Genomic DNA, 27,886 nt, shown 5'->3' on the forward strand with positions numbered 1-27,886 from the left:
GTGGCAGTAGCTAGTTACTGAAACGGCTGTAAAAGCTCTTCCTTCAATGTGATTTCTGAATCAAGCAAGGAAATATTTAATACAAATGGAAGCATTTATGTTTGAGAAGAAAGACATGTCATGCTGAGAGTCCATCACAAATTATAGCGTTAACTAGAAAGAAGGTCAACGCTTCATTTGCCCAATAGTTCATAACTACTAATTTCATAACTCCATATTTTGGTCCAACAGAAATGACAATCTCTATCTGAAAAGAATAACTGCAACAAGACACCAAAACATGAGAAGTTTGACATTTTTTGACACCATTTGACCATGTTATGTTGTGAAACTGTTCACCTCTGGATCTGAATTGAAGCATTGGTGTTATACATTGATGCATTTTTAGAATCTGCATTAATATAGTAAGATCAAGTTGTCAAGATGTAATATAATATTCCAGACCAGGCAGTGTCACAATATTGGCTTTTACATGCAAAGAACAATTAACAGTTAACTGCACTTTATCACCAGCCATAACTGTTGTTTTTCTTTCAGTTGTTGAGACATGCCATGCAATTCATCTAGCGAACCCAAGTGGCTTTTTAAGTAATTATTGCTCAACACAATAAGAGGAAGGGGTAAAGTGGACTCAATAGCAGCTAAGTTACTAATATAACTACTTTCTTGATTCAGTATGGAATGTTCAGTAATACGTGATGGCAATGTACGGTTGTAACAGTTTTACTCATTGTAAAACTCTACAGAGGAAGATGTACAACACACTAGCATCAACATCTGAAATGAGATGAAATGAACACTCACTCAGTGTAATTGAGACTAAATCAGAGTCACGGACAGAGGTACTGTTACCAGTGGACCATATCTATGCACTACTGCATTAGCTCTTAACTCTATATTAAGCTCAAGCCCCAACATCTATCCTGACTGGTTCCAGATGATGTGCCCATCTTCCCCAAGTCTCACTGTTCCACTCGCTACAAGCTCTAAAGCAGTGGGGAAGGCCCGATGCTCCGCCTCCCGGATGCGCTCTGATAGACTGTCCTCTGTGTCATTTGTCAGAATGGGAACAGCTTCTTGTACGATGATGGCACCTGCATCCACCTCCTCCTGTTAATGTGTTACAAGATACCAGATGAAATAATAAGGTTAAGTTTAGTTTTGATGGCAGAGAAAAGGTAATCGAAATCAGGGATTTGGCTATGGGAGAGAACTACCCCCAAATTACTTCACTGTATGTTAATTTCTTTTGCTGTCAAACATTCTTTCAAAAGAACATTTTTACTCCTAAATTCTAAAGTGACCATGGACTTCATGTTAACAAACGCTATGAAAGAAGCCAACTTACAGCCACAAAGTGCACAGTGCATCCGGTTATCCGAACCCCAGCCAGCAGTGCTTGCTTTTGTGCATTCACTCCTTTGAAGGAAGGCAGCAGTGATGGATGGATATTCAGCAGCCTGCCTGTTACACAGAAAATAGTTGCTTATATTGTGCACAGCTCTTCAAGTACACCATTACATAGTAAGTAAATTCATTCACAGAGATTGAGATGTCATCTGACTCCTCATTAGATCACTACTATCCGATACTATAAATCAGCATTTACTGGCCTAGTTTTATAATGAAGTAGGGCTGGGCGATACAGTGCATCCGGAAAGTATTCACAGCGCTTCACTTTTTCCACATTTTATGTTACAGCCTTATTCTAAAATGGATTAAATTCATTATTTTCCTAAAAATTCTACAAAACAGCACCCCATAGTGACAATGTGAAAGAAGTTTGTTTGAAAGCTTTGTAAATTTATTAAAAAAAAAAAAAAAAAAAAAAAAAAAAAAAAAGCACATGTACATAAGTATTCACAGCCTTTGCCATGACACTCAAAATTGAGCTCAGGTGCATCCTGTTTTCACTAATCATCCTTGAGATGTTTCTACAACTTAATTGGAGTCCACCCGTGGTAAATTCAGTTGATTGGACATAATTTGGAAAGACACACACCTGTCTATATAAGGTCCCACAGTTAATGCATGTCAGAACACAAACCAAGCCATGAAGTCCAAGGAATTGTCTGTAGACCTCCGAGACAGAATTCTATCAAGGCACAGATCTGGGGAAGGGTTCAGAAACATATCTGCAGAAATGTAGGTCCCAATGAGCACAGTGGTTTCCATCATCCATAAACGGAAGAAGTTTGGAACCACCAGGACTCTTCCTAGAGCTGGCCGCCCGGCCAAACAGCGATCGGGGGAGAAGGGCCTTAGTCAGGGAGGTGACCAAAAACCCGATGGTCACTCTGACAGCACTCCAGCATGTTTCTGTGGAGAGAGGAGAACCTTCCAGAACAACCACCATCTCAGCAGAACTCCACCAATCAGGTCTGAATGGTAGAGTGGCCAGACGGGAGCCAATCCTCAGTAAAAGGCACATGACAGCCCGCCTGGAGTTTGCCAAAAGGCACCTGGAGGACTCGCAGATCAAAGATTGAACAAAGAGTGAACTCTTTGGCCTGAATGGCAAGCATCATGAAACTGGAGGAAACCAGGCACCACTCATCACCTGGCCAATACCATCCCTACAGTGAAGCATGGTGGTGGCAGCATCATGCCGTGGGGATGTTTTTCAGCGGCAAAAACTGGGAGACTAGTCAGGATCGAGGGAAAGATGAATGCAGCAATGTACAGAGACATCCTTGATGAAAACCTGCTCCAGAGCACTCTGGACCTCAGACTGGGGTGAAGGTTCATCTTCCAACAGGACAATGACCCTAAGCACACAGCCAAAATAACAAATAAGTGGCTACAGGACAACTCTGTGAATGTCCTTGAGTGGTCCAGCCAGAGCCCAGACTTGAACCCGACTGAACATCTCTGGAGAGATCTGAAAATGGCTTTGCACCGACACTCCCCATCCAACCTGATGGAGCTTGAGAGGTCTTGCAAAGAAGAATGGGGGAAACTGCCCAAAAATAGGTGTGCCAAGCTTGTAGCATCATATTCAAAAAGACTTGAGGCCGTAATTGGTGACAAAGGTGCTTCAACAAAGTATTGAGCAAAGACTGTGAATACTTATGTACATGTGCTTTTTTTGTTTTTTATTTTTAATAAATTTGCAAAGATTTCAAACAAAGTTCTTTCACGTTGTCATTATGTGGTATTGTTTGTAGAATTTTGAGGAAAACAATGAATTCAATCCATTTTGGAATAAGGCTGTAACATAAAATGTGGAAAAAGTGAAGCGCTACTGAATACTTTCCGGATGCACTGTAAATATGGGACATATTGTTCTCATTTACACTATTTACCTGCAGTTGCATGAATGTTTTACACTAATCCTAACTTTAGAATTAGACACAATGTGAACAAATCAGCAATTCATTTGATCAAATAAATAAATAAATAAATAAATAAATACAGCAGTGGTAATATTTCACGGTGGCATTAAAACAGTACTGACTGGTAGATAGCAGGTTTTGTCTTCATTTTGTAACAGAAACAGCATCCCCTTACTTTCCCCTTTAAATCAAGCACTGGTACTAACATAAAAACAAGTGTATGACCAGCTTGGTTCCATACCATTCCACTTTCTTACAAAAGGCCCAGTGAGGATTCTCATAAAGCCAGCAAGACACACCAGTTCCACTCCAAACTCCTCCAGAACACGGTCGATAGTACTGTCAAACTCTGCACGACTGCCATATAGCTTATGGTCCACCACCTGGACAAGTACAAGAACATTTGGAGGAAAAAAATAAAAATAAATTAAAAAAAAAAAAAAAAGACTGGAGCTTGGTTCTTTGCAAAATAAATTAGGATCATATTTGTCAGTCCTTGTATGTTTCTTAGGCCAGAAACAAACTTGCTTTCAGAAAGTAAATGCATCATTTTCCAAAAGACAAATCACAGTGAAATTCTTGGATTGCTGCAGTGAAGACACACAGCTGGATACACAAGATATGAACAATGTAAATTGTGTAATATGAGATATTGCATGACAAGTCATGAATAAACCGTATCAGGGTCTAACAGACATTTAAAGGCTGCAGGTTGTATCCTAAACAAGCGAATACTCAAGCTGGCGAACACATTCAATGGCCAAACAGCTAGCTAGCTAACTCACTCATCCATGCACATACAGCACCTCCTCGCAGGTTAGTTCCCCTTCTGTCTTAGCAGAACCATGCTGTGTATGTTTTAGACCAGAGGTCACCAACCGTCTTCCTTGAGATCTACCTTCCTGTAGGTTTCATCTCCAACCAAAATCTAACATCTGTTTCGGCTGATCAATAACTGCTTAAGGCAATGATCAGATGAAGGTAGATCTCCACGAACATGGGTGGTGACCACTGTTTTAGACTGCGTTTGACTTGTTCCAGCTTCACCCTACACAATGTAGATGCCTTCTGCATGCCTTTTAAGAGTGAACATTTTTAAATTTCTGCTAAGAATGTAATTTTAAGCATCCAAACTGCTATAAACTTTCACTGTTTCTCAGGCGTAAATGCACTCTGTATCAACAAGATAATGCTACTTATCAGGCAGTCACTTCAGGTAAAAGTTTTAAGCCCATGGAAAAATCTTTTGTATATTTGGTTGCCTTTTGGGAGACTTAAGAAGACTGAGCTAGTCATTTAATCATTGAAAATGTCTAATGCTTTAGGATTGGACATGCACAATTCGGTTATTGTTTACCTCACTGCAATGGACTATAGCTATAGGCTTTTACAAAACGCACAATTTTGAATTACAGACTTAATACATGTGCTTGGGTTTGTACATCTTTGGATTAGGATTCCAGTGCTTTGGACAGCACTAATCATTTGCATCATCCAGCAAAGTATTTTTTTGTCCTATGACTTTGTCCTAATCGTTTTGCTTTTTCATAGATAGTCTATAGGTCATCCTTTCAGTTAAATTTAAAAAAAAATAAATAAATTTTTAAGTGCACTCAACGTCGGGTGACAGTCATGATATGCTGTTCACTGTGGAATTTTTCATAATACTATTTAACAGAAGCAGAACTGAGAAACAGGCATGTAAATCACAAACTAGATTAAATTACAAACTACTAAGAGATACCCGTGTCTGAATGGCTGCCATAGAGGCTCTCTTCAAACCCAGCACGCCTGGCCGGTTTGAGATGACCACCACAATCTCAGCAGAACTTGATGGCTTCTTGGTCTGCTCCATCAGTGCCTGCAGATTGGTGCCTACAGCACACACACACACACACACACACACACACACACACACACACACACACACACACACACACACACACACACAAATATAGTACGATATACAAACATACATGGTTATAGACTGTACTTATGAGGCATGAGTGAGTTTTATTTACAGGAGGAACAAAAGATCCCATGATACTTTTCTTTAAATTCAAATCTATATTATACCTTAAATGTATACATATCTATGGATATTTACAGGTGAAGGAAGAAATACAAGGCTATACTATACATCACATAATCTCTGACATTTAGTCAGTTTAATAAAAGAACTACGGTTAGTAATACCAAATATAACCAATTACACACACCTGTCCCCGAGATAAGCACAGCCACTTTGGTCCTCCTGCGAGAACTGGAAATTATTTGGTGTGCACTGTTCTGAGCAATGTTGGTTTCAACAGACAGACTGGGATCTGCTTTCAGACTGTGCTCCAGGTTTCTAATGACCACAGCTTCTGCACCTATTTGCCATGCACACAAAAATGAAAATCAAATTAAGGACAGGTTCTGAATTATGATGGTACAACCCCTGGCAAAAATTATGGAATCACAACACTTGGAGGATGCTTTTTTTTTTTTTTAAACTTCGTAGCAAATAAAAATGAAAAAAAAAAAAATTAAAAAAAATAAAATAAAAAAATCACAAATGTCTCATAAAACAATTTTTGTTTAATAGCCGGACATTCTGGCATTGTGAAACTAAATATAATAATATATTATATATTATATTATAAATAATATAATAAATTTAATTGTTTTTATTAATAGCATATTTTTTCCAGATGAAGTACAGGAAAATTATGAAAATCACTCAATGTTGAACAAATTATGGACTCCTCAACAAAATAAAATCACAATTAGTACTTTGTTGCTCCTCCTCGGGCTTTTATGATCGCCTGAATTCTTTGAGGTACGGACTTTCACTACAGAAAAACAAGATTCTCCATTCTCCTTTCCTTTTACACAGGCCTAATATAATAAAACAGTAGGTTTTCAAAGCTCTTAGAGCTGCAACTATTTTTCTATTGATGAGGATATGTTGAGACACACAAACACACAAGTTATGAACAGATTTACTGGAGGTTGTTTCCTAGTCTGGGCTAGTTTTATGCATTTCAATCCACATCAACTGCATTCAAGGATCATAAAACTCAAATCTGTCATGTTTCCCTTGTTTTCCTAGGTCACTGCTATTTTTTTTTTACCACTACTGTGCAATAGTGTACTGTAAACTCTTTAGAGATCCACTGAAAATCACTTCCAAAACATATTCTACAAAGATGTCATGATTATGCAACCTATAGTTTCATAGAACAGGATTTTGTGATCGCAGAAACGAACGCAAAAATCAAGGAAACTTCGCTATATTTGGAGGAGCTTGCCATTTTTCAAAATTCCCCCTGATTTTCCACAGATCTGGGCCAAGGCGCGTCATCTGACAATCACAACGCACATTCAGCTAAAGCTCTCTTTGACTCAGGTACGTCAAACATGAGTACAGATAAAAGGTCTCATTTACCAACAAACATCAATGCCAAAGACCGTGCAAAACAATGTTCAAGACTGTGCACAAAAAAAATATAAATAAATAAATAAATAAATAAATAAATAATAAAAACTTTTTTTCACAAATTTAAAAATAAAAAAAAAAGCTGCAGCAAAATTAAGAATTTTTGGCCACAATGATCACAAAAAAACCTCCAATACTAGACTGATAGAAAAGCATTTATATGGTTAGTGGCATTCATAGATTTAAAAAATAATAATGAAAATGACTGTTCATTGACCCACAGTGCCGTATGTGTTTACTGAGCCGTGTTGTAATTTCAAAAATAATTACAGAACTTAAGAATTTTTCAGGATTGAAAAAAATATTGCTTTAAACAACACTAAACACACGCACTTAATTAATTAATGAATTAAATTATTGTAATTTGGCATATTTGATGAAAGGCGTTGACTATCTCTAACCCGTAGCTGTTCTACTGACTGCAATCCAATACCAATGATTTGTGGATATTAATCTTCTTCTGGATATCAAACTGTCATTTCTCGTCCATGCTAAGCTCACCAGGCAGTTTGTGTGCGACTGAGCCCACAATCCAAGCCTCTTCCTGGGCCTGCACTTGTCTTAGGACCCTCTGTGCATCCTGTTTGCCCACGACTAACACCGCTCCGAGGCCGCAGTTAAACGTGCGACTCACTTCCTCCTCAGAGAGCGCACCTTCCTTTTGGAGCCAGGAGAACACGGGAGGAATCCGCCAATGCATGGCATCTGAACAAAATAAATTAATGAAATGGGGGGGGGGGGGGGGGGGGTTGGAGACGGACGACGCACACATTTGCAGTAATTTTTTATATTTATTAATTGTATATATATATATAAAAATCTCATAGCAGAAATTTCTCCATCATTATTTGTAAAGTTGTGCATATTCAACCACATCACAGGAAGCAAAAAAATAAATAAATAAAAAATAAATAATAATAAAAAAAATAGCTAAACTGAAGTTCTCCCTCCTACCCATGTCAACAGCCAGCTCTTTAGGCAGAACTCTAGGAATGTTCTCCAAGAGCCCGCCTCCAGTGATGTGGGCGTAGGCTTTCACTGCTCCACTGCGCAGGATTGGTTGGAGAAGGCGGCTATAAATTTTAGTTGGTGTGAGCAGCACCTCGCCTGCAAAACCAAATTGATTAACAATGGTCAATAAATCAAAGTATGACTGTTTATAATCCGGGCATAATTTGGAAACATTGTCGTTAGTACTGGGTTTATTTTGCTGTTTATCTGCTTATAAACTAAGTAAGGATCTCGAACATGCATACATTTCAGATTAAATACGTCCCCAAGAATAGGAAAGCTGATTATGATGTTTAATGTGTGGGACAGAATAATGTATGTATGTAACTCCTTATAAAGTCACGTAACTCCCTATAAGAAGAAATACATCAAGCATCGTCTTATATCAAAACAGTTCAAAACTTTTTCAATTATTTTTGTTTTATTAACAGTATGGATTTAATGTGGCTATGTACGCTTTCTTGACTATTGGTAAATAACATTTTCAAGATTATGCGACAATTCCAGTTACCCTGAATTACTGTAAGATTTCTTTAAAATGTGTGACATCGACCATTTCTAAATATAAGTAAAGTCGAATTTATGTTTTATCCTTCACTTTTATTGCCTCAGTTCATTTTGATAATGTATTATCAATTTATTTAAAAAAAAATTATTCTACATTGAGATGAAAAGGTAGACCCTAATTAATTTAAGGATAAGAAGAATAATTGCAAACAAGCAAACATCACCTTCACTCAGACTCACCTACAGTTTGTCCTGGTTGTCCAAATGAAGCTGGAGAGCTATATTGAAGTCCGGCTCGCTCCAGAATCTTCCTCACTAGACTAAAGCCATTGCTGTGCACTCCGGAGGAGGCTACTCCAATTAGCACATCACCTTCCTGAATGTCTCCTAATCTGGGGAGGAGGGAGTCACGTTCCACAGCACCAACGCAAAACCCAGCCAGGTCATACTCTCCTGCACCATATACTCCTGGCATTTCAGCCGTCTCTCCACCTGAACAGAGGGAAAAAGCAAAAGAGGGGAGGAAAAAAAAACAAAAGGTGCCAGTTATGCTGGATGCGGAGCCTACTGAGTTTGAGGCTTGAATACACACTATTTTGGATGCCAGTAAATCGCAGTGCAACTTTGTAGTCTTTGTAGGCTGTTCAGACAGCCAGGGGAAGTTTAGGCAAACTAGTGTGGGCTGGAAGTACAGTACAGGAACCAGTGGAGGGACGAGCACAATGGTGTGATGTGGGGGAAAATCAAATGTGATCACTGTGTAATCACAAGTAAGCTAATTCTCTTCCTGTAATGTCTGTTCTAACTGCTAGATTACTTGGTGAATCTTTGCCCATTCTTCTTTACATTTGTCATACACTGCCTTTTCCAAACCAGAGCGGCATCCTGAATGGCTTACTTTGCATACTTTTATGCAAGTTGAGGAAGGGATGTGGGATTCATCACAGTTCATTGCTTAAAGGTTCTTTTTAAACCATTTTTCCCCAGTTACATTTGCATTATGTTTTCTTCATTGGTGCCTTATTTCTTACACCGTATAACAGGGGGCAGGGGGAGCTGGTACTTGGTACATTGTTGCCATATACAGTAGAACAGTGTGCAATGGTGGGAAGTATCATAATAGTTAAAAATAACAAAATGCATCAGATTACAAGATCAATTATTGAATTTTCCAACTATAAAAGTTTTTTTTGCCACCTATCCTTTCTCTTGAAACATAAAATTTAGAACATAAGCTGCAATTGCAAAATGTCTGAAATCACAACAACTTTTCTTACTTTTAATGTAGAAAAAAAAAAAAAAATACTACTAGAGAAGCCTAGTGTCTTTTTTGCTATGTAGGCCTGTTTCAATGAATGCACACACACACACACACACACACCAGTTCCATTATTGCATGGAGTTTTACATTTTAACAATTACATTTTACCATTTAACAAAATACTCAAAATATATAAATTTGTTTAAATGACAAAAAATAAATGTTAACTTCTCAGATAGTTTACATTTTTTCCTTCAAATAGTTTTGCCTAAATATTGAAAATGATCAAATCTTTTAGAGTAAAACTAAGTGCAAACAGCACCTCCTGGTCATGTGACATGACTTTATTTTGTTATGTCAAAAGTTAAAGCCCTCCTTTTCCAGTTACATAGGAAAATAGTCATTTTGTATTGTTGCCCATCAAAAAATTGGAGATAAATTAATTTTTGCCATATGGCAACACATGACGTAAAGAGTTAACCATATTTGAACCATGCTACACATAAGCCTGTACTGAAATGTACATAATATTTACAGCGCTGTGAAAAAGTATTTCCTAATTTTTGTTTTTGTATACATCTCTCATACTAAATAGTTTTTGATCTTCAAATGAAAAACAACCTACAACAAAGGCAACCTGAGTAAACACACAAGCAATTGAAGCAAAAAATAAATTTAAAAAATAAATTAAAAAAATGTTTCAATTACTGCAAGTTGCAAAGGCCATGAAGCAGCAAAGCATCCCCACACCATCACACTTCCACCACCATGCTTGACCGTAGGTATGATGTTCTTTTTGTGGAATTCGGTGTTTGGTTTAGGCCAAAACAGACCCGTCTTCTAAACAGTTCCACTTTTGACTCCTCCATCCACAGAACATTCTTCCAAAAGGTTTGAGGATCAAGGTGTGTTTTGGCAGAATTCAGACAAGTCTTAATGTTCTTCAGGTTTTCACCTCACCACTCTTACATCTATGGCATTTTTGCCCAGCGTCTTTCTGATAGTGGAGTCATGAACCTTTATTGATGCAAGAGAGGCCTATAGGTCCTTTGATGTAGTCCTTGGCTCTTCTATGACTTCCTGGATGATTTAGTTTCTGTGCTCTTCTGGAAAAGTTCACTACTGTGCAGAGTTTTCCATTTGGAGATAATGGCTCTCTCTGTGGTTCTTTGGAGTCCCAGAGCCTTTGAAATAGTTTTGTAACCCATCCCAGAATGATGAATTTCAATCACCTTCTTCCTCATCATTTCTGGAATTTCTTTCCATTTTGGCATAGAGTGTTACTGGGTAAGACCTTTTAACCAACTTCATGTTGTTGAAAAAGTTCTATTTAAGTGTTGATTTGATTGAACAGGGTTTGCAGTAATCAGGCCTGGTTGCGTCTAATCCAGCTGAACCCCATTATGAATGCAGTTTCATAGATTTGGGGAGCTCGTAACTACGGAGGCAATTATATTTTCACACAGGCTCTTTTGGTATTAGATAATGTTATTGATTGAAGCAAAAAAAATTATAATTTAAAAACTGTATTGTGTGTTTACTCAGGTTGTCTTTGTTTTACTTCTATTAAACTATTTATGTGATATACAAAAAAACAGATGGAATTTCAAAGCACTGTATTTTCTATAACTGTTATGAAATGTGTGTTTATTTCATTCTATTTACAAAAATGCAACAGCAGTGCTCACCCAGTAAGGCACAACCCGCCATTTGGCAAGCCTCCGCAATCCCACGAATCACAGAGGAAGCCACGCCCACGTCCAGCTGCCCACAAGAGAAGTAATCCAAAAAGAAGAGTGGCTCTGCTCCCTGAGCCAAAACGTCATTCACACACATGGCTACCAGGTCCTGGCCAAGGGTGTTGTGGATGTTGCATGCCTGTGCGATCTTCATGGATGCGGACAAGAAAGGAAACTATTACTCTCCAGCAATACTTCAGAAAATAAAGACAAACTGGATGAAGGAGAATGTCAGTACCTTAAGTTTGGTGCCAACTCCATCGGTTCCAGCAACGAGTATGGGGTCAACAAATCCAGCGTTTTTTAGGTCAAATAGCCCAGCAAAGCCTCCAAGCTCAGCATTGCAGCCTGGGTCAGGCAAGATAAAGAACCTCAGAAACAAATACTAAATGTATGCAAAAAAGAATTAATTAATAAATAACTTCCTTTATTAAATTACACCAGCCAAATCATTTAAAGTGTCACTAAAGTTTGAAAAAAAAAATTTGATTAGAACTTGGAAATTTGATTAGAAAGGGAGATTTTTGTATTAGCATAATTGTCTTTTTTTGAGGTGGGGCGGGGGGGGGGGGGGGGTCATGTACTGTGGTCGTCTCAATCTTGTTGACGTGTGTGAAGGCAGGAAGGCAAAGGAAAAAAAATAATAAAATAAATAAATAAATAAAATAAAATAAAAATTAACCAATAACATTAACCCCAATTATTATGGAGTGGAAAATATTAGAAGTATTCAAAGTATTAAAGTGAGAAGCATGGCACAGTTATATTCACTTAACCCCCCAAGTCATCTATCCATCGATCTTCTATACCGCTTATCCTTCAGGGTCATGGGGAACCTGGAGCCTATCCCAGGGATCATCGGGCACAAGGCGGGGTACCAATCCATTGCAAGGCACAATCACATACACACATTCACACACTACGAACGCTTTGGACATGCCAATCAGCCTACCATGCATGTCTTTGGACTGGGGGAGGAAACCAGAGTACCCGGAGGAAACCCCTGCAGGGGAGAACATGCAAACTCTGCACACACGACCCTGAAGGCATGAGGCAAACGTGCTATCCATTAAGCCTGCGTGTCATTTAGTCTTAAAAATCACTTCCAATCACAAATGAGACAATACATTCTTGCCTGCTACAAATGACGCAAATACATCAGTACTATATGTAGTCTTTAAAGAACTTCTATCCTTAAAGCTTTAGTATAAACAATTACAGTCCAGTCACATGTAACTGGCATCAGTATTGTAGGCCATTATTTTATTTATTTACTTTTTTTTTGCTAAGGGTTAAGTACCTGAGCGAGATGTGGCCTTGGCTAGAGGTTTGATCATGTCCACCAGCTTGTTCCCTGCTGTTATGTCCACTCCACTGTCCTTGTAAGTCAGTCCTCTGTGGTATGGAGATATGAAGTCAGTGGCGTTTGATGATTTAAAGAATATTCTATTTTATTGTTCATTCTGGCAAACTTACATGTGTTAAAAAACCAAAGTATTTTCAAAATATTTTCAAAAGCTTGGTGAACTTTATTCAAAAAGTAAAAACAGACAGTACATTTACAGGGTTAGAGTACATAGCAATACAACATTGGTCCCATTATCTAATAACATTTCCATTAGGATAGTCTGATATACTGTTTACTCATGATAACATGTAATCGAGAAGGATTCGTACTTAGTGCAGACCATAGTACTGGAGAACAGCATCACTGAGTGAATAAGTATCAGATTCAAGTAACTGTCGAAAAAGCTGTGTATGAGTGTCAGCCTAACCATTTCAGTAAGATTTTTGGCACATCTCTTAATGTTTTGAGTAAATCAGCAATCTTCCCATTCAGTGATGATCTCTACCCCTGCATACGAGTAACATTTTAGTTGCATCACCCAGGTCAAATGTGTTTGATTTAATAGAACAATAGGAGAACTGTGAAAAGGAACACAACTTGTTATTATCTTACCAATCAGCTAGCTAACTACCAAGAAAGACAAACACAAAACATTGTTCTACTGAATTACAGATTATGATGCTGTGTGGATAGGTTCTGCCCTTTAAATCTATGGTCATGTTAACATGATAATTCAACAGTCAAAAAACTCATCCAACAATCCTCAAATGATGTCTAATTTATTGCTATTGACATTAATATTGAGACATGAAATTCCCCACGGGCAACTGACAGGAGCAAGTCAATGAGCAAAAAAAAATAAAATAAAAAAAATTAATAAAATTACAACAGAGCACATGCAAGATCAGCATCTTACAGGTGTGGAATTGTCAACTCCTCACACACGCACCTGGAACGACTGAGGTAGGCGATGGCACGGTGGCCAATGTCACGACGATACACTGCATTTGGGAAGCCCACTGCGGCCACACCCACATTCGCGCTGTGCAGGGCACTCTCCAAAGTGGGACAAACCGCTGTAACTGTCAGAACACGCCCACCGCAAGACACAACTCCACCCCCTTCCTTTAGGGCAGTGCCAGCATGGAACACCTGCAGCCCCATTTCTGTGAGCTGAGATAGCCCTGAAATACAGAAATATTGCAGACGTATTATTTAAAATGCTTACATACATACACACACACACACACACACACACACATATATACACATATACACACACACTTTATACATATATTATTTTACAAATTCTACAGTTAAAAATTCACTCACTGAAGCAATGGCAGTGAAAGATACAAAAAAATAAATAAAAATTCAGCATTACTTATTTAGAAATGGCTGAAACCTCACATTTATAGCCACCTAAAAGTAAGTCACGGTAGATGTGGTATAATCCTGAAGATTCAATCAGAAGAACTGATGAACAGTGTAAAATCTTTGTATAGTGTGAAACCTTACAGAATTTTACTTTACTTACTAATAATACAAATATTACTTCAGCAATAAGCGACTCCGAAAACTGAACCCGGTTATAGACAATACCCGTGATCTCGACTCCTTTCTTGTAGGCTCCCGGATATCCTTCACTGGCCATGACGACAGTCACTGCAGCGCTGTTTTCTAGCCAGATAGGAGGACTGGAAGCAAGTTTGCCCTGAAGCGTATTCTTCAGCACCTCGTACAGATCACTCTTCAGGAGAGGCAGCAGCACCTGAAAATACAATGCTACCTTAGTGCAAAAGCAAAAGCGAGAACACTTCATAAGAAGCGTTTCAGCTTAGGCGATAAAGGATATTACGACACTAAATTATGTAAAAGGAGAGGATTTAATCCTTGATTTTCCATGAATTAATTAAAAGATTTCATATTTCCTGCAATACTTTATTTATTCATTTCAAACTATGCACAGCTTTAAAAGCCCATAATGTACTTTAGGGTACAAACGTAAGGTATTCATCCAGTAATGAAATGGATTCTCAATACGCCAAGCAAACGAACTGTTTCTTAGCTTTCATTTTGTCTCACAGACAATAACACACGTTTTCTCTCAAGCACACATATGGTTACAGATTCGGCTCCTCCTATAAGAAATATTGACTGGGTCAGTGTCGGACAATACATTCTATACATTTATGAATCCTAACAGTCAGCTCATCTGTTTTAAAATTATCCACAGAGCATATTTAACCACATGAATAAGACATCACAGGCTTATAAACCCACCCTTACTGTAATTGTCATGGGCCAGGGAACCTGGGCACATTGATGCACATGCTTTGGGAATGTACAAAATTTTGGGGATATGCTGCTAGACGTGCAACGTCATAAGTATACGTGTCTTTTATTGTTGAATAATAATTCTCAAAGTGAAAAAGGACCATACATTTTGCTTAGATGGCATGACTGTCAGAGATGATGATGATGATGATTATTATTATGATTATTATTATTATTATTATTATTATTATTATTATTATTATTATTATTATTATTATTATTATTATTATTACTACTACTACTACTACTACTACTACTATTATAGCATTGGAAACTGCCTCATGACCCCTCAACCAAACGTTAGAGGCATTCTTTACTTGAGTTAATGACCGTTCCAGATACGGTAACACATATCAAGAACACCAAACTTGATACCTTATCTATGTGAAAGAACACAATATCTACAGTTAGAGACCTTTCGCACTGTTAATTAAATCTTCTTAGAATGTACAGTGGGGTGGGTAGGTAATTTGTCAGATACGTTTCTTTTTTCATGCGTTTTGTATGACTTTCTTTGAGGGAAAAAAAACAAAACAAAACAACAAAAAAAAAACCCACTGAATTACAAAAAAGCACTTCAGATATTTATTGTTTCAATGCTTCCTACCTTGAAACCCTATCAGGAAGAAAAAAAAAAAAAAAACCCAAAACCCTCACCTGTTGTACAGTTCTACATGCTTTAAGGGTTCAGAGGGATAAGAATCCCTAATAGCACTAGATTTGAGTGTATGGTATATGCTGTATGCTCTGAGAAATAATGTACTCAAATACTGTTATTGTAATACAGGCACAGTGTAGGCATCTGCAAAACCAAAATAGCAGAAATGTGTAATATAATATTCTAATAAGAACTCGTTTGTTCGTTTGGTTTTCATTGTAATTCTGACTTCTCCATTAATGTTTTGTGGATGTTCCAATTAATCAGTGCACTCCTGTTACAAACAATATAAACTAGCTCATTACATTCATCATACTATAAAGTGTTAAACACGTTACTGGAGCATTTGTTTGGTTGGTTGTTTTTTTTATAAACAAAATCCAAAAGAGGAAAAAAAAAAAAAATCTTGATAGTAATTGAATTGCAATTGAAATACTAAATACTGTGTTAACTAACCTGACATTCGGGATCGCCAAATCGGCAGTTAAACTCCAGCACCTTTGGCCCCAGCTTAGTCAACATGAGCCCCGCATAGAGCACACCTAAAGAGGGGGAAAGGGGTCAAAGGTATCCGACTTGCTGTTCAAACAAAGCCTTTTCAAACAGCTTTGGTCATGAAACTTTATTTTCTTGTTTCTAGTATTGGCGGAGGATTCTGAAATAGCTAAACATTGCTTTTAAAAATCACCTACCAACATACGGCACGCCCTCTTGTTTCATGCCATCTACAGTCTTCTGTAGTACAGTGGTTTTAATCTGCTGAAGCAGCTCCTTGGGCACCTAAATAACACACAATGGTTTGACAGTGTTGATCATATCCTCAGAGATAAATGGGCAAATCAGATTTTATGATGTGCATAACTTGCATCTATCTGGGGAACACTAATGATGATGTATACGTATTAAGCAAAAAAATAAAAAAATAAATAAAATAAAAAAATTTTAAAAAATAAAAAATAAATAAAGGGTACTATATAGGCTTGTGTGAAATTGATCATCCTCGCTCACAATTTTCCATTCTAAAATATTGCAATAAACAGACCATTGTCCAGAACAGTTCAAATAAATAAATCAATAAATAATAATTCCCACCATTTAGTTTTAAAGAGAGAGTACAGGAGTGTGTAATATTACCAGCCTTTTACGAACAGGTTATCTCATGTCTACATGGCAGACATTTTCACTGTGTACAGGTGTCTCTCAAAAAATTTGAACATCGTGGAAAAGTCCCCCCGTAGTTTAATTCAAAAAGTGGAACTTTCATATATTCTAGATTCATTACACAAAGTGAAATATTTCAAGACTTGTTTTGTTTGATGATTACGGCATACAGCTAATGGAAATCAAAAATCCAGTATCTCAAAATATTAGAATAAACAATTTATAATAAAGAAATGTCGACCTTCTGAAAAGTAGGTTGGAGGGCACCACAAAAACAAACAAACAAAAAAAAAAAAAAAAAAACACACAACAACCAAACACACACCACTGTATTTAAATCACTTTCTAATCAACAACAACATTATTTGTAAAGTTGTAGATGTGACATCATTGTAGGGCTATTTAATGTTTTTGGGTGAAATTCTGACCATTTACAGCTGAAAATTGTCATTGTATTTGTCTAACGTTAACCAAGTTACGCTCATACATAGAATATAGAATTTATTTCACATAAAACTCGAAGCATTCTCCATTTACTTTAACAAAAAGAAAAATGAGATCAATACACCTGTGGGGGAGGGAACGACTGCTCTGCTGGCATATTTTTGAGTGTTAGCTTATACAAGTGTACACCTACGCAAAATGCAGAATAGCTGGTATGTCCCTAATATAATACAAGTGGCAACAAACATCAGTGGATATCATGGCAATGTAAAATTGTGTAGGGATGAGAATATTATTATAGCACACAAGCCTAGTACTATATAAATATTAAAGCGTAAAGGCCTCTGTTCACCTGTGGGGTGGGGCAGTAGGCCCCCATTCCCCCGGTGTTTGGACCCTGATCTCCATCTAGCAGCCGTTTATGGTCCTGTGCTGGAGGCATAGCAGCCACTGTGGAGCCATCACTGAAACACAAACACTGAAGAAAAGTCAGAGTGTTTAGTAGATAAACACAGGCGCAGAAATGGTGTGCGTGAGAAATAAGAAAAAAAATTATAAAATAAAAAACTGCACTCACTGAAACTTCCTCTCCCTCAAGCAGTTCTTCAACCACCACAGTATCACCTGCAGCTCCAAATGTCTTATCCTAGAATATTTATTTAAAAAAGAAAAGAAAAAAAAACCCCACACATATTTAACACACACATTTCTGTGCTGGTTCGATGATATATAATTGAGTATGTTGTTTGTTAACACAATATTAGCAGAAAACTCATGCAAATGAAAAATGTAGTAACACAAAAACAGAACTGCCTTACATAAAATCTTATATACTTTAAGTCTCATCAGAGCACTGATCATTTCCTCTAGCACTTTATTTATGATGTCCACATGTAGCAAGGGTACAACTTTATTTCTGATATACAGTGTACATGCCACCTCATACAAATCGAGAGCGTAAACTCTACACCCTCTTGTTTGTTGTGTTGCTGGTTGCATATGAGAAGTACTTCGTAGTAATATAATCATAAAATGTTAAATTTTGTCCTTTTCTGAACAAATCTTTTCAAGATCACTGTACTTTCATGCCAACATACCCTAAGCTGAAACATTCAAGAACCAAGGTCACTCTTGGTTTGAAGGAGAGAGAGAGTATTAAAGCAACAAAAATAAAAAACATTTGGGGGAAAAAAAAAAAAGAAAGAAAAAGAAAAAAGAAAAATCACGAAAATGCAGGTACTGACTGACCTTCATGATGTCCAGTACTGCCTGACAGGCCTCGTCCTTATCCTTTGCTACTATCACTCCTTTCCCTGCAGCCAGTCCGCTGGCTTTAACCACTAGTGCTGGGAAATCCGCTCTACCAAAATAAAAATAATAATAATAATAATAATAATAATAATAATAATAATAATAATTTCTTGATTCACTTTCACTATTCCATGGATAGATTTTCAACATTCAGAAACATCTGTCTGTGTATAAGTAAATAAATAAAAGGGTATAATTTTGAATGTGCAAAAATGTACTTGGCAATTTGTTTAACCCCCCCCTCCCTTTTTTTTTTTTTTTAAATGTATGATTTTGCATGATAAGATTTAAAAATTAGTACAATTTATTAGAAAACTCCCAAGAGTAGAGGACAAGAAATCCAGTTTGGTAAGTGACCAGTGACCCATCGAAATTAAAAAGACCACATGCAAGTCACCAATTTCTAATTATTACTTTTCTTACACACAGACTCCCTTTATACATACTCTCGAATGTAGCTGCAGGCCTCCTGGGGGTCAGTGAAGGAGCTCCAGCGGGCCGTGGGGATGCTGTGACGGTCCATGAAACTTTTAGCAAAACTTTTGCTAGCTTCCAGCTGTGCGGCCTTTGCAGAAGGCCCGAAACACATTATGCCTGCTGCAGTTAGATCATCCACCATACCTGTGGCATGAAGAGATTTTACACTTGTATAAAAGCACTTTTTCCTACTACTCATTGTTTAGTCATTATACACAACACAGGTTGTGTAGTAAAAAAAAAAAAAAAAAAAAAAAAAAAGCTCTTACCTGCAGCTAAGGGAACCTCTGGGCCAACCACCACCAGTCCCACATTATGATCTTTGCAATACTGTGCCAGGATGGCATGATTACTCACACTCACAGCTGGAGAGAGTAAAAAAGCAAAATGTGAATTCGACAGAAAACAAGACATTAGAGCAGTTAAAGAACAGACGTACTTGAGACACACACGCTCACACTCACCTGAGTTGGAGATCTTTCCACAGTTGGCTGTGCCTGCATTGCCAGGGGCAACTAGGACTTGCTGGATATGAGTTGACTGAGCCAGCTTCCAAGCTAGCGCATGCTCGCGCCCACCACTCCCGATAACAAGCACACGCTCAGCCATGGCAAACCGTCTACAAAGAATATAATAAGCAATCAGTGGAGGCCCAGATTCCCCTGAAACAATTACCGAGTGTTCCAAGTAAGGCACTTAAATATATTGAGACCACACCATTAACCTCTGCAATATAACACTGCAAAAGGTCACAAAATGCAAATGAGAGCTTGGACTTAATGATGCTATTCTGTTGTTAGGTGTATGTTAGATGAGAGCACAGGTAAATCCCAGACATTACAAGCAGTCATATTTCATCATGCAGCTAGATCTTTAAAGAAATATTTATGTCTTTGCATGCTGTAACATTAAGATTCCTCTTCACTGGAGCTAAAAGGCATAGTGCCATTTCATTCCAGCATGACAATGCCGCTGTGCACAAAACGAGCTCCGTAAAGACATGGTTTGCCAAGGTTGGTGTGGAAAACCTTGAGGGTCCTTTGGGATGAACTGGAACACCGACTGCACACCAATCACACCTGATATCAGAGCCTTCCCCTAGTAATACTCTTGTGGCTGGAATGGCACAAATCCCCACAATCATATAGCTAAATCCACTGGAAAGCATTCACAGGATAGAAGGGGCTGTTATCACAATAGTGGGAGGCCCAACTCCTCATCAATGCCCATGGATTTGGAATGGGATGGGTACACAAACCTTCGGCCATATTGTGTATAACTATGGACAAAAGTACCACACACAGCCAAAACAGTAGCACTGGTCATCCTGAACATATAACCTTTGTCCTCAGCACATCGTTTGGCAAGTGTGATGCAATAACACTATCTGTATATTAACACTATCTGTGCTTGAAAGTTTGTGAACCCTTTCAAATATTCTATAGATCTGCATAAATGTGATGAACATTATCAGATTTCCAAAGTAGACAACGAACCCAGTTAAACAAATGAGACAAAAAATATTATACTATTTATTTGTTGAGGAAAATTATCCAATATCACATATCTGTGAGTGGCAAAAGTATGTGATCCTCTTGGTTTAGCAATTAATTTGAAGGTGTTATTAGAGTCGGGTGATTTCAAACAATGGGATGACAATCCCAATACGCTTGAGACAACACCCATTTTGCATACTTGTGCTGGTGTGAGGGATTCTATTCAGGGGGTTAAATAATTTTGAGACTGGAGAAGCATTTTCAGTTGAATTTGATGAAAAAATGGGGGTTGAATAGTTTTGATTGCCACTCTATGTAATACAGGATCAATTTCCTCAATAAATAAATGACCGAGTATAATATTTTTGTCCCATTTGTTTAAGTGGTCTACTTTTAGGACTTGTGTGAACATCAGATGTTCTTTTAGGTCATATGCAGAAATATAGAAATTTCTAAAGGGTTCACAAACTTTCAAGCACCAACATACGCATTTAGTGCACCAAATATCCGTATCTGCTATTCAGATTTATACCAGAAGTGGGATTATAGTGCTTTTAACAGTAGACATCATCACAAAGCAGCTTCACAGCAATCCAAATGTAGATCTAGGTTCCCACTGAGCAAAGCAAAGGAAAGACCGTGGCAAGGAAACGCTCCAATGAGAGGACATGAAGAAACCTTCAGAGGAACCAGACTCAACTGGGTGACACCAGATTATAAATTTTTACTCTTTTACAGCTGTATATTCTAATCAAACAGTACTAAATGTTTTTAAAAGGATTATCGGTAAGAGCACATTATGAATAAGAGTCCTGGAATAAGCACAACACACTTCGACAACTGTAGACTATAAGATCGAACAATACTGTGTATGTTGAAAGAATATTTAGTATGAACAAGTTTTAAATATGAGACTGAATATGGACCCTACCACTACACCTCTGGAAACATTGGAAAACCTTTAAAACACACAAAAATGCCAGGAGTGTCATCATGGTCTGAATTCTGGTTCTGACAGTTCCTCAACCTCACTTGGGTCACTCGTGCTTATAACTGGTCTGAAGTAGAGATGTCTGCAGAATTTTTTTTATTTTATTTTTTTAAGGCTCGCACAGTTATTTATCTATAGTTTCATATATGACCGCATGCTCACCTCCACATGAAACCCTCCCACTTTATACACACCTCTAGTCTCAATCAAGCAGATACGCCATGAACCATTCTAACACGATTTCTAAAATAAAACAAGAATAGTGCACCTCTTATTTGCAATTGTATCCACTTAGAACATCTGTATACCTAACTAGTTAGCAACTTAATTTGATGCGAGTGTATATGACTGCTATGATCAAAACAACTCTAATAAGTAGGTCAGGTTCCAACAAGTCTGTTCAAGTCAGATACATACAAATGTCACCAACTGCACAACTATTTCCCTCCATCCAGATCCTGGAAAATGTAACATTTTTGGCTAACTTAGCAATAACGAAGACATCATGAATCATTTTCCTATACCTATATATCGTTGGTAGTTTCTGAACACAGATCAATTGCATGTTACCTAAAATATACTCTGCAAAAAAAGAAACGTCCCTTTTTCAAGAGACTATAATTTATAGATAATTTTGTAAAATCCAAATAAGCTTTACAGATATTTATTGGAAAGGGTTTAAACAAGGTTTTTTCCATGCTTGTTCAATGAACCATAAACAATTATTACATATGCACCTGTGGAACAGCCCTTAAGACGCTAACAGTTTACAGGCAGTAGGTAATTAAGGTCACAGTTACAATAAGTAAGGACACTAAAGAGACTTTTCTACTGACTCTAAAAACACACACCATAAGAAAGATGTCTAGGGTTCCTGCTCACCTGCGTGAACATGCCATAGACCTGCTACATGGAGACATGAGGACTGCAGATGTGTCCAGAGCAATAAACTGCAATGTCTGTAATGTAAGACACCTAAGACAGTACTACAGGGAGACAGGAAGGACAGATGATCTTCCTCGCAGTGGAAAATTACATGTATGTCCCCCAAGATGTAATCGAGAACTTGTAAATGCCTTGTTGGAAGAGTGGAGTAACATCTCACAGCAAGACCTGACAAATCTGTTGCAGTACATGAGGATGAGATGTACTGTAGTACTTAAAGAAGCTGGTGGACACCAGATACTGACTGTTACTTTTAATATTGACCCCCCCTTTGTTCAGGGACTCATTACTCCATTTACGTTCTTAAATTTCTGAAAATTGTTCAGTTCATTTCTCAGTTGTTGAATCTTTTTATATTAAATGTAAATATCTACATGTTAAGACATTTGCTGAAAATAAAAGCAGTTGACTATGAGAAGACATTTCTGTTTTTGCTCAGTATATGAGAAGTACCGATTATAGAAAACAAGCCTTCAAAAGACTAAATATTAAAGTATTGTGACTTGAATCATGAAACGGTCTTTGAGTCCTCTTCATATTATTTTTGCCATAAACCCACCTCAATACAGCACCATCCAATTAGATTAGCCCTATAGCCTCATGGAAGCAGTTTAATTAACTGACCAGAAAATTGACCTATGGGATTCAAGCATGAAATGGAGCCAGTGAACTTTTCTGCTGTACTCACACTCTAAATCTGTATATGACATAAATGCAATAACAACAAAGATGCATGCGAACATAAAGCACCTTTCATTTGTCTGAAATAGTAGTTCACAAGTAGTCTGTGAATAATGAGGTTGTGAAATAAGTTTCCACACCTTTTACTCTGTTTGACAAATCTGATTCTGTGCTAAATTGATACTTTTGGTCTGTTTGCTATTTGGTTTAGTTTGGTTTCACATAAAATATTAGATAATTAGAAAATAACTAGGCATGAGATGATTCACTAAAGCTACAATATGAGATGTATCCCAATACAGGCTTCATGAGACGATACTGACAAGATGATATTGACAAATAAAATTCCATTTCATTTTCAATACCACTTATCCTATACCAGGTCCCAGGGAGTCTGAAGCCTACCCCAGAGGACTTGAGGCACAGGACAGGGGACACCCTGAACATGATGCCAACCCATCGCAGGGTACAATCGCACACACATTCACACACTACTCACAATTTAGAAATGCCAATCGCCTACAACACATGTCGTTGGACTGGGGGGTCGGAAACCGGAGTACCTAGAGGAAACCATTGAAGCACAGAGATAACATCCAAACTCCACTCACTGGAATCGAACCCCCAACCCAAGAGGTGCTAGGCAAATGTGCTAACCACTAAGCCATATTATTACCATGTTATTTTAATATTTTTCAGTGTCAAATGTATTTCATGGCGACATTAGTAATATGGCAAGATTGTTTGTCGGTAGATTGCCCCTTAAATGATTTAGACACAATAACAAATTTGAACCACTGGTATGCTTCAAAGAAACCACTGGTGTACTAACAACCAGACATCAAACAGGTTAGCCAAGGTAAACAGCAGTTGATGACAAACATTGAGTGAGCTGTGAGGAAAACCACAAAAACAACAGTCCGTGACATCAACAACCTCCACAGGGCAGGGGTGAAGGTAACACAAGCCACCATTCGAAGAAGTGCAGAAATATAGAGGCCATACCACAAGATGTATACCACTCATGAGCAATAAGAATAAAAAAAAAAATCAGACTGTAATTCGCAAAGAAATACGGAGATGAGCCAAAAAAAGTTCTGGAAGCAAGATTAACGTCTACCAAAGTGATGGAAAGGCCAAAGACTGGAGAAAAAAAAAGGATCTGCTCATGATCCAAAACATAGAAACTAACCAGTCAAGCATGGTGGTGTGAGTGTTATGGCTTGGGCTTGCATGGCTGCTTCTGGAAAAGGTGAACTAATCAGTCCGTACAGGATTTTGCAGAGTTTTTTGTAATTGCTGCGGCCAAAAATGCTTGATTTTGCTGCGGCTTTTTTCAAAGAGCTTTTTTGTGGAAAACTATTTGAATCGGCAAAATAGCAATTGCATGAAATTGTTTTGAACGGTCTTTCACAGTGATGTTTGTTGTTAAATTAAACCCTTTCTCTGTACTCATGCTCGACGACGTGAATCAAAGTGGGCTTTGAAAGAACGTGCATTGTGATGAGGTCACACGATGCGTCTTGGCCCAAATCTGCAAAAAATCTGAAGTAATTTTGAAAAAATGCAAGCTCCTCCAAATTCCACATAGTTTTCCTTGATTTTACATTACATTGCTGTGATTGAAAAACATGGAGGGACTGACAAATCTTTATTAACTAATCTGTTGCGTCTACAGAAGCAAACTGTCCTCCATTTTACAGAGAAATGCATCCGATTTAATTGGGAGGAACGTCATGCAGCAAGACAGTGAACAAAAACACATTGCCAATACAACAAAGGACTTCATCAGGGGGAAAAAGTGGAAGGTTTTAGACTGGCCAAGTCAATCACCAGACCTTAACCCATCAGGGCATGCATTTCACCTCCTGAAGAAGAGACTGAAGGGAGAAACCCCTTGGAAAAGCAACACAAAAGAAAAATGCAACAGAATGGTGATATCAGTGGGCTTGATGCAGTTATTCCAAGTAAGGCACACGCAACAAAACATTAAGTGTTATTTACTTTGAGCCTATGTGTTCCAATTATTTTGCTTGCCTGCAAATTGGGTGGTCTGCCAGCAAAGGTCCCAGGTTTTAAGTTCTGAAATACTGACCTATCTCCATACTAAGTGCATCTGACATTACACTCCTGTGACTTGACTTGAAGAACTGTTGTGAAAAGCAAATCTGCACACAGAAATTGTCCTGGAGGGCAAAGAAAAGGGGACAAACTGCTAAAGGAGGTCATAGTGGAACAGATTTTCCAAAAGCAACCTGAATTGGAGAGACACTAAGAAACATATACACCTAACAGTACCACAATTTGTCCGCAGCTTTCTGGCCAGTCCATCAGAGTATACTGGGCACTACAGGGTCACCGGAGCAACGGGGGCGAGCTGGCAATTTACCCAGCAGTTTTCAAACTACTGGGGCGGTGACCCAGCACTTCAGGAAATAACAGACAGGTCTGCAAAGTTTAAAAAATCAAAGCGCACAACAAACAGGGTTATTGACTCCCAAAACAAGGAACAGATTCTGAACAGCTGAAACGAGTCATTAGTAATTCCAGACTTACTTCCTGTACTAACCTACGTAGGTCTGTAACAAAACACCGGGTTCTGGTCTTCAGCGGCTGCTCGTGAATAGATGGAGTTGATACTCATTATGAGCTGTGGGCGTTTCCTTTTCGACACACACTGACAACAGTAGACCAATCACAACAGACTGGGACATCTGACCAATCAGAGCAGAGTATGCTCTCTGAAAGGAGGAGTTTAGAATGAATCCTTTAGGACGGAACATTGAACAAATCGTTTTTTTTGACACTGGGTTTAAATTATTAGCACATTAAAGTGATGACCTTGGATACATGTAAAGCTATTGTATGAGACCTTTAAAACAAAATTAGGCACGTTTCAATACCATAACAGGTGCTCTTTAAGTGACATATGCACATATTCTGTATTCTGAAGCAATTACATGGACATTCCTCAAATGACATCCTTCAAATAAAGTAAATAAGGCTTGCTGAAAAACATTTAGTGAAACAGACAGTGACAAACAGCCTATTGCGGACCATGAACATCTTCGTCTTCGATTTTTAAAACATATTTTAGAATTAGTGTGATCTAAAATCCGTGAACGAATTGTTTTGCCGTTATTAACTGCGCAAGGAGTAAAATGAGAAATGATGGGTGTGAGGTTGAAACAAAAACTACGCTGACGTTCATTAAAAAGGCGAGCTCTGTTAACGTATTATAATCAGACCCTGGCTCCATAGCAATATTATACTTATATATATATATATATATATACACTCCCCACAATAAGAATTAGTCTTCCCGTGATAATAACAATAAAGCCTAGTTGATAACGTATTTGTGCGCGACGGTCGCGACTAATTTGCAGCGCGAAACAAGTACGCCGGAAGGCGGTAGAGAACCTGAGGAGGAATTTATCACTAAATGAGGAGCTACTGCTACAATCTGGAACTGGTTTGGTTACAGAAAATCAGTTTTCCTTTTAGATCAATGTTTGAGTTTCTGAGGCTCTAAAGATCACAGCTATCCCTTTTAGCTAAATACAGTAGTGAACAGTACTAAATTTATATCACCACTGATATCGTTATCGCAATAAACACCAGAAAATATCATGATATAGTTTTAAGTCCATATCGCCCATCCCTACTGTATGTTGTTTTTTTTTTGTTTGTTTTTTTATATAGACAAATGACAGGTGTACCTCTTCTCTCAGACAAAAAAAATGCCTCACCACTTTAGAGTAGTTGTGCCAGCCCTGGTGCACTGAACACTCAGCCAGGGCGATACACATGATCATGTCAGTGCAAAAATAACAAAACAAAACAAAACAAAAACATCTACTCAGTGCTGGTACTATGGTGGTCCCTTCAGAGTGATAGAGTTGATGGTAGGGGTGTGTGTGTGTGATGTACCTAATAACATGGCAAAAAAGCAAGAGTGCATGGACAGAGTAAGCTCCTAAGTAGCAACTCAGTGCATGGTATAGTTTAGTATATTTACCAAAATACGAGGATTATTGTGTTTCCCCTAAAGCATTCTTAAATACAACTTCCGGGTTAAGATCGACTTAATATCTTAAACGAGACGGACAGAAGCACAGCCACTCATCTGACCCGTGACATCCATATCTGCAGATAAGTGAAGGATTTCAGGGTTGTGAAATGGAGCACAGCCTGACTCTGATCAACACAAAGCTACTGAGCAAAGACGCACGTGGCTTCTGTAACTCACTGGTTTTTGATTAGGATTTGCAGTCACGTGATTCAAGTTCTGGAAACATGCTCATCTTACACACAGCTGAAGAACGATCATGTATAACTGCTTGAATAAACGTACTTTTAAGATAACCCAGCATTTGTTATGGCTATATCCTAATAAAAGTCTTCTTTCTTCACACATAACTGTGAGCTTCTTCCAAGTTGAAAAGAAACTTTCTTAACACAGCTAAAAGTTACCTGTTAACTTGGTAAATAGTAGTAAAGCTTTCAGAGAGTGAGAAATGTAAACATATGACTGACCTTCTGATTACAAGTGAAGATAAAGCGAACTGAAATGTATTAAGGCTTCAGGAGACACTGGAGACTCAACTCCACCTCTGTAGAGAGAACAGAATAACAGCATCCGCCCCCTGCTTCTGGATTGGCTTAGATATATAAGCTGTGAGCCAATCATAGTGCAAGGC

The 27,886-nt window shown here is 38.0% G+C and overlaps 1 protein-coding gene across 2 annotated transcripts; it reads right to left on the reverse strand.

Moving 5' to 3' along the window:
- Nucleotides 1-279: 279 nt before the first annotated feature.
- gart (phosphoribosylglycinamide formyltransferase) lies at nucleotides 280-27,816 on the reverse strand. Of its 2 annotated transcripts, none has more exons than XM_017457894.3 (22): nucleotides 27,723-27,816; nucleotides 19,535-19,689; nucleotides 19,340-19,435; nucleotides 19,040-19,214; nucleotides 18,531-18,642; nucleotides 17,860-17,928; nucleotides 17,635-17,760; nucleotides 16,370-16,457; nucleotides 16,134-16,219; nucleotides 14,285-14,453; nucleotides 13,632-13,866; nucleotides 12,635-12,729; nucleotides 11,573-11,682; nucleotides 11,284-11,482; nucleotides 8,575-8,826; nucleotides 7,771-7,923; nucleotides 7,318-7,521; nucleotides 5,555-5,707; nucleotides 5,080-5,210; nucleotides 3,577-3,718; nucleotides 1,349-1,464; nucleotides 280-1,110 (listed from the first exon to the last, which is right to left on the reverse strand). In XM_017457894.3, the coding sequence occupies exons 2-22, from the start codon at nucleotides 19,677-19,679 to the stop codon at nucleotides 919-921; spliced, it is 3,048 nt and encodes a 1,015-aa protein (XP_017313383.1). In that variant the 5' UTR covers nucleotides 19,680-19,689; nucleotides 27,723-27,816; the 3' UTR covers nucleotides 280-918. The 2 variants fall into 2 exon arrangements, with proteins under 2 accessions (XP_017313383.1, XP_017313384.1); XM_017457895.3 differs by lacking the exon at nucleotides 27,723-27,816 and adding an exon at nucleotides 25,753-25,924.
- Between the last annotated feature and the right edge of the window lie 70 nt (nucleotides 27,817-27,886).

This window comes from Ictalurus punctatus, chromosome 26 (assembly GCF_001660625.3).
Source record: "Ictalurus punctatus breed USDA103 chromosome 26, Coco_2.0, whole genome shotgun sequence".
Taxonomy (NCBI): Eukaryota; Metazoa; Chordata; class Actinopteri; order Siluriformes; family Ictaluridae; genus Ictalurus; species Ictalurus punctatus.